This window comes from Mytilus edulis, chromosome 2 (assembly GCF_963676685.1).
Source record: "Mytilus edulis chromosome 2, xbMytEdul2.2, whole genome shotgun sequence".
Taxonomy (NCBI): domain Eukaryota; kingdom Metazoa; phylum Mollusca; class Bivalvia; order Mytilida; family Mytilidae; genus Mytilus; species Mytilus edulis.
In genome coordinates, this window is record NC_092345.1 from 79,908,280 (window position 1) to 79,920,411 (window position 12,132).

General features: G+C 31.9%; 1 protein-coding gene across 6 annotated transcripts in view; it reads left to right on the plus strand.

Annotated features, from left to right (window-relative positions):
- LOC139513079 (zinc finger E-box-binding homeobox protein zag-1-like) overlaps positions 1 to 11,165 on the plus strand; it is a 39,767-nt gene extending 28,602 nt beyond the window's left edge. For 5 of the 6 annotated variants that reach the window (XM_071301231.1, XM_071301229.1, XM_071301235.1 and 2 more), the window contains exons 4-6: positions 910 to 3,281; positions 4,882 to 5,071; positions 5,914 to 11,165. In XM_071301231.1, coding sequence (XP_071157332.1) covers positions 910 to 3,281; positions 4,882 to 5,071; positions 5,914 to 6,125 — 2,774 coding nt within the window. In that variant the 3' untranslated portion in view covers positions 6,126 to 11,165. The remainder of the gene's footprint in view (positions 1 to 909; positions 3,282 to 4,881; positions 5,072 to 5,913) is intronic. The other variant, XM_071301230.1, reaches the window with a different exon arrangement.
- Positions 11,166 to 12,132: the final 967 nt, after the last annotated feature.

Genomic DNA, 12,132 nt, shown 5'->3' on the forward strand with positions numbered 1-12,132 from the left:
ATATAGGGAATCACTGAAGCACGACCCCCCTTTTATGTCAGTCAGTGGGCCCCCTTTTGAAATGTTCTAGATCTGCCACTGTACATTGATGAGACAGTCACCCAACTTCACACAATAAATCAAGATGGAAATATTGCTCCTGACAGTTGAGATCTTAGGTGTCCCCTTGATTAGTTAAATGATAAAGGCACAATAGAAAGAAGGAGGAGCACTTAACCCTGTGAAATTGATATTACAGACTGTGAGACAACAAAAAGTAATCCCTATAAATACACAAACATATACATTAGAAACAAAATTTTGGCTCCTGTTACATACAATTTTGTGGGGTATATGTCATGGAGATAGCAACCACTTATACATGTATATGATTAAGAAACATCTCTAAATTTGAATAAAATGAAAAAAAAAACCAAAGTATGGCATCTTTCTGAATAAAAAAAGAAATAATTTAAAGGGTTCAAAAGCGGTTAAAGAAGGTCCCTATACTAGTAGAATAACAGAAACAATACAAGAGTTATTGGTTATTGAAATCTTGTATAAACTCTATAACATTAGGCCTAAGATACCAAAAGGAGCAATGAAAAATCACAAGGTAAAGAAAAAAAGGCAAATACCATGGCAAAAAATATGAAACACTACATATATAAAGAACCACTGAGCATTCTGAGAAATCAATATCTACAAATTTAAAAGTATGATAATAAAACGCTGCATTGAGATTATTTCACCATTTTAAACTGTATGTATAAGTGATGATAATTTTAGTTGTATTTATCAAAGAGATGGTAGGTTAGGTATTTGAGTTGTTTGAAACCTATTTATTTCATTTCTGTTTAGGATTTGATTTTTTTAATTAACATTTTTTTGTTAATCATTATTTATGTGTTTCTTTTTCTTTTTCTTCAGAAAACTGCTTCAGTATAGATGAAGACATTGTCTTGAATTGTGCCCATTGTGATTTGACATTCAGCAGATTCAACATTCTACGAGACCACATGAGGGAGGTTCATCCAGATCTACCCATCAAGTACCTCTGTCCAAAGTGTGATGAAGCATTCCTACTAAAGTCTCATCTAGATAAACACCTAGCCATGCATTCCCCGACATCACAATCCTGTAACATCTGCAACAAGACTTTCGCCAATGTATATCGTCTTCAACGTCACATGATCAGCCATGACGAGAGTACGGACTTACGTAAGTTCAAGTGTCCAGAGTGTGGGAAAGCCTTCAAGTTTAAACATCACCTAAAGGAGCATATCCGTATCCACAGTGGAGAAAAGCCATTCCAGTGTCCAAATTGTTCCAAGAGGTTTAGCCATTCCGGGTCCTACAGCAGCCACATGACGTCCAAAAAGTGTTGGGTAATGAATCAGAATAGAGCTTGTCCATCAACTGTTGAATCTGCCAGTTCTACCATTAGACCAGGGATCAGTACGACTATGCACTCTTATCCACATCCAATGATGCATTTTGAGCCAATGAAGCCAGGTATTCCTGCCTACTACTCACCAGCTGGAGCTAGATTTCTGCCAATGTACCACCACACCATCAGACCTGTCATGACTTCACTGCTACCACATACATTATCTATTCAACATTCCACACCACATCCATCCAGTATGGTAATGGCCACCAAGCAAATCTCTCCAGACGTCAATTCCAACACCAAAGTTGTCACTGTAGATACCAATGTCACTAAAGAAGAACCAGTCTTTGATAAGAAGGAAACCACTCCAACTCTTACATCAGGACCACAGACAACTGTAGAAACGTACAAGTGTAAATTTTGCTGTGAGATATTTGCCAGTGCAGTTGACTGTCACCAACACGAGAGGTACATGTGTAAGAAAGATGAGCACAACACCAGTAGTAATGCTAGTAGTGATGAAAGTAAGACCAACCAGTCAACATCTTCAGAAGTAATTACAAGTGATGAAAAGTCGTCAGAGACATTGTCCTGCAGATTTTGTGATGAAGTCTTCAACAGTCCAGTAAGCCTCCATCAACATGAACGCTACATTTGTAAACTCAACAAAGACCTTGTTCAGCGAATGAGTGATGGTAGTCCACGTAACTCTCCAAGTAGCAGCATGTCTGACCATAGTCACATTCTCTCCATTGCAAGTGCCAGTCCAGAGACTGAATCTGAAGATCAAGATGACAAAGATGACAATGCCTTGAATGACAGCAAGAAGTTTCGTATGAGGTCCTTAATCAGCGATGAGCAGTTACATGTCTTAAAGTCCTTCTACAGCATCAACCCACGTCCTCGCAAGTATGAACTGATTCGTATTGGCAATGAAATTGGTTTCCCCAAGAGAGTGGTTCAAGTTTGGTTCCAGAACATGAGAGCTAGAGATCGTCGACGTGGCAAAGAGGTTCCATACTTTCCATCTATGGCCAGGTTTAAGCGTGACAGTCCTTCTCACTCCATCAGTGATTCTAGATCATCTACTCCAGCAATTCTTCCTGTAGCAGCTCATGGAGGCAGCAAGAAGATCAGCAATACAGCTCCTACATTTGAACAACCATTAGACCTGAGTACCAGGCCAGCACCAGCTCACAGCAACAGAAGTAGTCCAGCTTCTTGTATTACACCACCTACTAGTAGTCATGAAGTCCTTAATCTGAGTGTCAAACCAGAAAGCCAGCCTAGTGTTTCGTCAAAACCTGATATGGAATATGCCAAGAAACTCTTAAGTGACAGCCTGAAAGACAGTATGTTCATGAAGACACCACCACACAAGTATCCAATGGATGGTAAACTACAAAGCAGTGCAATCTACAAGTACATGCAACAAGAAGGTCTATTTCCTGGTTACTTCGTAGGAAACCCAACCATCACAACAGCACCAAGTATGATCCAGCAAGCCCCAGTACACACCAGGATAATACCAACCTGTGAGCCAGCCATCATCACTTCCAGCCATCCAATGTACCACCACCATCACTACAGCCGACCAGACACCAACAATATTACCATCTCACTCCAACAGAAGGTCCACCTTGCCATCAACAAGATCCACCAGGCCCGTAACACTCCAAAGCATGACGATGATGATAGCCAGAGTGACAGCAGCTCTAGTAGTGATAGTTACCACGACAGATCTCAGTATAATGGCGTCCACTTCGATGCTGCCATGGAACATGCCACCCACAACCTAGCCACCCTAGCTGAAGTTAGTCTAGCTGACAGAGCCAACCTAACCCTCGACAGCGAGATCAAACTGAAGCGTATGAGGAAGAAGTCGTGGAGACAGGTAGAGAGAGACTATGTCTGTATCCCGTATTTTTAACCTTTTTACCTGTAGTTAGAAAATGCATGGCAAAAATTACCTTCACATTACCTACGGCTGTGTGTCTCAAATATTTAAGTGCATGCTATCAGAATCTGACCACGTTGTGTAACATCATTTCATCATCAATAAGTTCATCTTGTCAATTTCATATTTTACTAATGGTGTTTCATTGCATAGAAAGTTTGGCATGAGTAATTTTTTGGAATCTGTGTTCAGTGTTAGTACTTGTTTTATACTAACATAATTCAGGAAATTTATAAAAACTTCAGAAGTTGTAAGAAAAAAATTCTTTAGATTTACTTCATTGTTAAAGGCTGTTTATTTTCAAGTAAGTGATAGATTATGTAATGTTAATTTTTTTTTTTGGCAGAAACTTGAACAATATTTACGATCATTTATCAATAATTTCATTTGAAATGAGAGGGGAAAATGAAATATTTAAGTAAGAACATTAATTTATTTAGATATTATTTTCAAGGTTTGATGAAGTTGATGTGATACATAAGTTAGATTTTGACAGTATGGCAAACAATAGATGTATGCCATTGGTATTTGTTGGATAATATTGCCAAGTGTTTTACAAAATCAGAAAATGGGAAATTCTTTTACATAATTGTTTCTTTTTTTACAAGTAAATGGTTATTCAAAAATTAATTTGTTGTTATTTTGAAAGATTGCTGCTAGAAAATATTTAATTGTAAGGGTACAAATAAAATTAGAAAAATAGAATTAATCATTATATTTTCCCATTTTCGTCATTTTAGTGCATTTCAATTGATCATACGTGTATATACTGATATAAATACTTAATTTGGTGAAAACTTTTGATTATTGTTCACAAAGAATGTGCAGTACATGACTACATGTATCTGTTTAATATCTTAAATAGTATATACATTTTAAATATTGAAAGAAATGCACTAATTTGTAAATTTAAGTATTGAAGTTTTTAAATGCTCAAGAAATGTTGATTGATATAAAATGCATGGAATTCTGTTACTTTGTTAATTTTAAAGATTTTAAATTTTTTAATTGTTGAAAATATTCTTGTTATTAAAAAAAAATTGTTTGAAAGAAAGAATATAAAAAGAACAGTTATCTTATAACAAGTGAAGTAGATTTCTTTCCTAAATGGAAAATTACAATCAGAAAGAAAGAGATATTGCATGTCTTTAAAAACTGTAAGGAAATTAACTTTGAGGAATGGTCTTTTTATTCTCGCACCCTAGAATCTTAAATTATACACACATGATATATGAATGAAAAAATGAATGAATAGTATATCAGTGTGCAACCTGAATACATACAATATAATATACACTTAGTCTTAGCATTATGATTCAGCTGTCAAAATAGGCTCATGATGCACTACCTTGTTGGAACTTTGCATACATGTTATAAGTGATGAGCCAAATAATAAATAGCCTAAGCATTACTGTTTCGGTGAATTTATCTCAAATCTTAAGGTATACATCTGTGTATACTAAAACATATACAGAATTTTCTTTTTATATATAAGCATTTAATCCTTATGTGAATTAACATAGTTGATTGACCGTTCTCTTTAATTTTACAGTTGGAATCTGAAGAGATTCAGCTAGACCTTGATGATGCCATGTTAGATGAAGACCATCCATATCGTAAGAAGCGTCGTTCCTGGAAGAACCACCGTATGGAGGCTGATGATGGCTTGTATGGCTGTGACCAATGTAAGAAGATGTTCAGCAAACAGAGTTCATTGGCCCGTCATAAATATGAACATTCAGGTAAGACATGTTTTAGTAATGATGATTCATTTAACTAGATGTGTATAAAAATGAGGAGATGTGGTATGATTGCCAATGAAACAACTATTTAACAGAGTTAAAAAATGAATTGGATATTTTAGGCCACCATATTAAAAAGAAGATGTGGTATGATTGCAAATGAGACAACTCTCCAAAAGAGACCAAATATCACAGAAATTAATAACTATAGGTCACCGTATGGCCTTCAACAATGTGCAAAGCCCATACCACATAGTCAGCTATAGACAGCCCCAAAATGACAATGTAAAACAATTCAAACAAGAAAACTAACAGCCTAATTTATGTACAAAACAATAAGAAAATCCCATACTGTATATTCACAGCTAATGAAAACTAGTTCAAAGAAAACTACTTGTAACGAATAAATGATGTTCTCCCAATCAATACACATCCAACAGTTTTAGTTTTAAGACTTTAAATACAGCCTGAGCCAATGAGACAGCTTCTAACAACAGATTATTTGAAAGAAAATTTAATGGTCACATTATGTTAATTCCTAACAATTGAAAAGTAAAACAGTACATACTTAAGACATTCTATAAAAGGTATCGCAAAAATAAACCAGACAATTTTGAAACTATGAAATATAACTGAAGAGACAGATGGAGAATGAAGTACTTATTTGATAGTACCATTTAACTTTGGTTCTAAATATTGATTTTTAAATAGAGAATCGGTATTTAAATTCTGTGTCTGGTTGAATAAAATAGATGTGATGTAAACATCCGACAACAACTAAAATAAGACTAAAAAAAGGTAAAAGTGATTGTTTGACTAATCATTGTTTGTTTTATAACCAGGTGCCAGACCATTCAACTGTGAGATCTGCCATAAAGCATTCAAACACAAGCACCACCTAACTGAGCACAGACGTCTACATAGTGGGGAGAAACCTTTCCAGTGCAAGAAATGTGGCAAGCGCTTTAGTCATTCTGGTTCATACAGTCAACACATGAACCATCGATACAAGTACTGTAAACCAACAAGGGAGGAATTTAACTGTAGTATCTAGTTGTCATAGTAGTGAGAATAGTCCAATATTGACAAGTGCAATAATTTTTAATATGAACAATATTTTGTGCATTAGTTATCTATCATAAGTTAGTGGGTTAATATCCAAAACTTTAGAAAGGAATAGATATTCATGTCTGCCATGAATTCAGAATATTTCTGTTGTTATTATACTATTAGTGCTTATTGTTAAGAATAAATGTTTAATGATTTGAAATGGCAGACATATTTATAGTCCAGTTGTACAATATAATACTGGAAGGTCTTCATGTCACTGTCGGACACACGTCTTCTCAGGAAGACATTTTGTTGTTGACATAATTTCACTTGTTAATGAACTCAATGATAATTGTTAATGATTCCATTCCAAGCTCCTTCACCATGTCTCAACAGTTTTTAATCAAAGGGAGATAATATTGTTATTTTTGAAAAGTGTGTATATTTTTGCTGAAGAAAGTTGTACATATTTGTTTTTCTTCCAAGAAACCATGACATCATTTCATGTTAAAAAAATATGGGACCATTTTCATTAATACATTAAAGGAAGAAATGTAAATTTGCATGAATTTGTTGGCGCAGCAACTTTGTTGCACACCCAATCAGTAAACCTGAGAATGAATACTCAATAAATTGTTAGAATGGCAAACTTAATATGCTTTAGATGTATGTTTATTACCAGTATTTACTTGAAGGTAGATTTGCATGTTTTTTTGAGAATAGTATAAGCTGTAGTAAAGTGTAAAGATTATTTAGTGCTTACAAACCTAATGCTATGTTATTTATTAGTTACTTAACCAAAGAAATAAAATATTGTAGTATAAACGTCAACTAAATTATTTCTATTTATAATGCATGCATAATATTAAACTGTATTTATTTGTGCCAAATATAAAAAAGAATCAAATTAAGAATCAAATTGTCTCCACAAATACTCTGTACAAATAACAAGAATAAATAGTATTAAAATCTTATGGTGCCAAACACGTTTTTATGTTCATTTAAGAATCAAATTTGAATGAAAAATCTTTAGATTTTACTTCATAACAGGTTTGTCAAAACCTACAAAACCTACAAATTAGGACAAGATTACAAGTTCTGTGCCAAATACATGATAAAACCATTTTGTTTACTTTTTTAAACAAGTTTTTTGTTAATAAAATACTCAGTTACATGTATAACAAACATTTTTTTCAGTATTAAATTGTTAAATATATAGTGCCAAATATAGTAATTCTCAAATTATGAATTAGAATCTTTACTTGATGATCACTTGATCAATCTCATACCAGAAGTATATCTATGTGTCATGGAGTTTTTTTATACTTAACCACTGCCAATGAATTGTAAATTTTTGTTATAGATTAAGGTTTTGTTGAACAAGGAAATACTATTAACTGTTGTATAAATCAAATTCACTTTTTGCAGCTGATAAAGTCCCAGAGTGAGAATTGCAGAAATATATCCTTTCTATTCCTGTATTTTGAAATTAAAAAAAAAGTTTAATTGAAAAAAAAATCACATTTATTATGTAGAAATTAATTGTGTAAAGTAAAAGATTAGATTTTTGGCAGTAACTATTTTAAATAATATGAAAGGGTGTATTTTTGACCTGTTAATGACTGATCTGCTATATTTATATATAGCGGGAGTTTAGAAATTAGGTGTGATGGGACTTTTGAACTGTTTGATAATTCCTCTTGTGCCAAAATCTTGTCAGGGCAAATCCCAGATAAGCTATGGTGAATTCTGGTGTGCCAAAGACTGTCCTGTCTTGTCCTGTCTTGTCTTTGTCGTCTTTTGTGTCAGGTTTATTTTGGTTAATAGATTGTTAGTTAACTTAGTTATAAATGGAAGTTTAAGTTGACCCCTTGATGATTGTATGGAGTGTATTTGTAGTTACATATAGAGTTATAAGTTTGAGCTTTGGTTTGATAAATTTAGTTTATTTGTTATTAATTAAGTTCTTGTCTTGGTGCTTGTTCATCTAGTCAAAACTGGCAGAGCAAAGGTCAAAATGTGCAATCTGTGTTGTAAATTATTGTTAATATATATAAACATATATTTGTGTGTTTCTTAATGTAAGATTGAATGTATGTTTGTTTGTATGTGTTTGTATGTGTGTGTGTGTGTGTGTTGGAGGATAAATGCTGTGTATGAATGGTGAATGTGTGGTATGTATGACCTAATGTGTAAAAAGATGAGTGCTTTAAGTTTTCCATGGCTACTTATTGGTTACCATGGTAACTTGACATCTAACCTAGATCAGTATTATAATTCATTGTCTTCCTGTTTTGTTATTGTTGTTAGTTGTCCCTGTCTGCCAAACGTTTTTTTAAGTCATCTAAGAATTCCAAGTTTGTTATGTTTGACATTTACTATGTGTTCCAATCTTACTGAACCTAACAGTCTCTCAATTGTTTTTAAATGTGCCAAGGTTCCATTTATTATCTAGCATTTGTGCCAATGGTCAGTTATAAAACAGTATTATATTTTTTTTTCTTTAGTATAAGTTGAATTGCGAATATTTTTATATTCAAATCCTTTTTTGAATCCAAACTTTTTTGGTCTTGTATATGTTTAAATACTCATTCCCTATCAGTACAATAATTTAGCTAAATCAAACTTCAGATTTTTAAATTAAATGTTAGAATGATGTCACTTGATTACCTAAGATTTTAGACATGAATTGAATTTCCTAGTGCCAATTTTATTGATGCAGTATTATTTCCATGATTTCCTGTTTATATTGTCTGTCTGTCTGTCTAGTGCCAATTTCAATATTTGTTTAAGATATCCACCAAGTATTAGAAATTTTTTGATGACCAGTATTCTTCCAATGTTCTTTATTTGTTGCCAAGTTTTTGGAACTTGTCAGTATGTGCCGCCATCTCAGTATTGCCACAATGATATTATTATATAAGTGTGTGTGTGTTGTTCTATTTGTTGTACATTTTGCCACTTGTCACATATTAGAAGCATTTATAGTAGCTTTCAGACATTTCCTTGTTCAACAAAGCCTGTCTTATATTGTAATATGTATAAATTGTAAACAGTACCGTAATCTTGTAAGGGAGTAGAAAGGGAAATAACCCTTTGCAGGGAGGATGACAAATCTCTGTTGTAGGAAAGGGAGCTAACTCTCTGCAAGGAGGATGAACAATCTCTAGTCAATTGTAAATAAAAGTCTTAATGTAGCCATTTGTTTGTGTCAGCTTTTAATGTTTATACATACTCAAATATTATAAATAAATCAGTCAAATTTCACCAAATCTTGTTATTCATAAATTTTATTCCAGAATCATATAATTAGTTCATCATTTTGTTATTATTACTGTTATTTACATTGTAACTTTCATCTGTTTTCATATTAAACAAAATCATCTTTTTTTTAATTTTTAACCATAGAACAAAGTCTTCATTTTAGTCCCACCATAATTTTTATCTGCTGAAAAGACATTCCAGAATGTCCTTGTTGTATCTATAGCTGTTTAACTAGTCCCAGATTAAACTGTATAATTGTTTTTATGTAATAAGCTGTGCCGTATCTTGCCATGTATAGAACTTAACAGCTGTGTTATTTATGTGTTGTTCCTACACAATTTTTTAGTTCATTTTGTTTTAATTTACTGAAATGAAAGTTATGAAATTAGTTTTAAGTAATGTGGAAAAATATATTGTTCTATTTTATTTTGCTTTATTTTCTTATATTATATGGTAATTTCTGCAAACATTATATTTGCAACAGATCTCTCATATTTGCAACAGATCTCTCAAGTTTATGGGAAAATGCAATATCAAAGTTTCTTTCTAGTCTTATAAAATAAGTTCCATATGCTAAAACATAAAGGGAGTTCTGTTTTATTGCTTTTAATAAGTTTTAATTGATTTATCAAATAACTGTTTTATTTTAGTTAATATTTTATTGATTTTTATTGTATAAGGAGGAGAAAAATACTACATACATATTACAATATGTAATTTTTCTATTTTTTGTTAAGCGCAATTCTTTTTAAAAATTCACAACAATAACTCTTTAAATTAAAAACAAAAATTTAAAAGTAATTGGTCTTATGTAGGAAAATTGACTTCAATCTAATGTTGGAAATACAATGTATTAATAATTTTCAAATGATTTTTTAAAGAAAAGCTTTAAACTAAATTATATAGTTTGAAGTCCATACATGTAGAAAAATATAAATTTGATAAAGATATGATTTGTGAAATAATTTAAATTATTGTCACATTTTTGTGACTAAAGTGAAGAAGCATAATATCTGTACAAAGATCATATATAATATGTGTAGAATTCTTTATGTAGTATTTCTTGCTCAAATGTCTCTTTGATTGTATAGATATATGTTTAAATTGTAACAATCAAAATAGTAATAATTTGTTCAGTTGCTATAAAGTATTATGTAAAACTTTTTATTATGGTACATTGTCATAACAAGTAGAGTAGAGGTAAAAGTAAACAGTTACACAAGTTTTGTGAATTTTAATGAAAATAAGCTTCTGCTGAAAGTGATAAATTTATTTCCTGTAGAAGACTTTTTGACAAAGACTTAAATCTCAATTTTGCTCAAATAATAATTAGAACTAGATATTTCAGTGTCTTAAAGATTTCCCTACAATATATAATTTATAATTATTTTACTTGAAACAAATTATTTTTAATCGAAAACAATTATAATGAATAAAATATCCTAAATTAAAGTAATAAACAATTTAAAATACTTTTTTCTTGAACAGAAATTCTGATTTTTTAAAGATGATCTTTCAGAAAGAATCTGTTGAAGAGATTGTGAAGTTTTCTTCTAATCTATTGTACTTTTTTTTTTGTTATCAAACAAAAATGAAATGTGTAATTGTATTATAATCCAACTGGTTTCATTATTCTTTTCTTCTAGCGGATAATTGAAATCTCATTATTTAACATCTTTAAGAACTTTGAGAAATCCAGTAAATACAATATATATAATACAAATGTAACTAGCTGTTTAATGAAAACATTCTTTTTAATAAAAAAAATTATGTAAACTTATTTGTTCCTGTTGTTTTCTTTCTAGTCCAGAGACAGAGATATACCCTGTATTGTACACTTCCAGATTGATCACCACAGAGTCCAGTGTCCACTAAATTACATGAAAGTTTACCATATATTTTGTTATGGTTAACAACTGAAGGAACATAGGAGTGAGGTGTCTGGAAAGTTCCAACCCCCTCTAACAAAACTGTCACTATGTTGAAATATTCCTGACTTTTTCTGTACCTTTTTATTGCTCAAGAGTTGTGGCTCTTGAATTTATAAAATTTGTTTGACAAGTTTGCCTACAGGACAATAAAACATTCATTTATTCACCCTAAAAATTTATGGTAAATTGAACCCCATGCTACCAAGGAGTATTGTATAGAAATTTTGATCCATTAGTCTGTCAGTTATCTTTGGTCAAATACTCTATTTTGGATTGCAACCATAATAATTATACATGAACTGAGAGGAAGATCTCTATTTATATTTAGTGTAATGGTCCAGAGAACAACATGAATAAAAAAAACCTTCTAAAAAGAATAGAAAAGCAACCATAACTTCAAACAGACCAATACAAAACGTGAGTCGAAGAGAATCAATATAACATATATTGGTCGCAGGTGAAACACAAAACAATGAAAGTGAAGTTACTACATCTTTAAAAAGTCAACCTATAAAAGATTTAACATAAGAATGTGTCCATAATACATGGATGCCCCACTCCCCAATCATTTTCTATGTTCAGTGGACTGTGAAATTTGCATTAAAAAAAATGCATTAAAATAACGGTTGTAATAAGTTTCAAGTCAATTAAACTTCAACTTCATCCAAATCTATCTTGACCAAAACCTTTAACCTGAAGCGGAACAGACAACAGACGGACATACAAACAAACAGACCGAAACACCACATGAAAGTAAAACAGGCCAAACTTTGAACTGTGAAACAGATGAAACAACCAAACCATGCCATGTTTCTT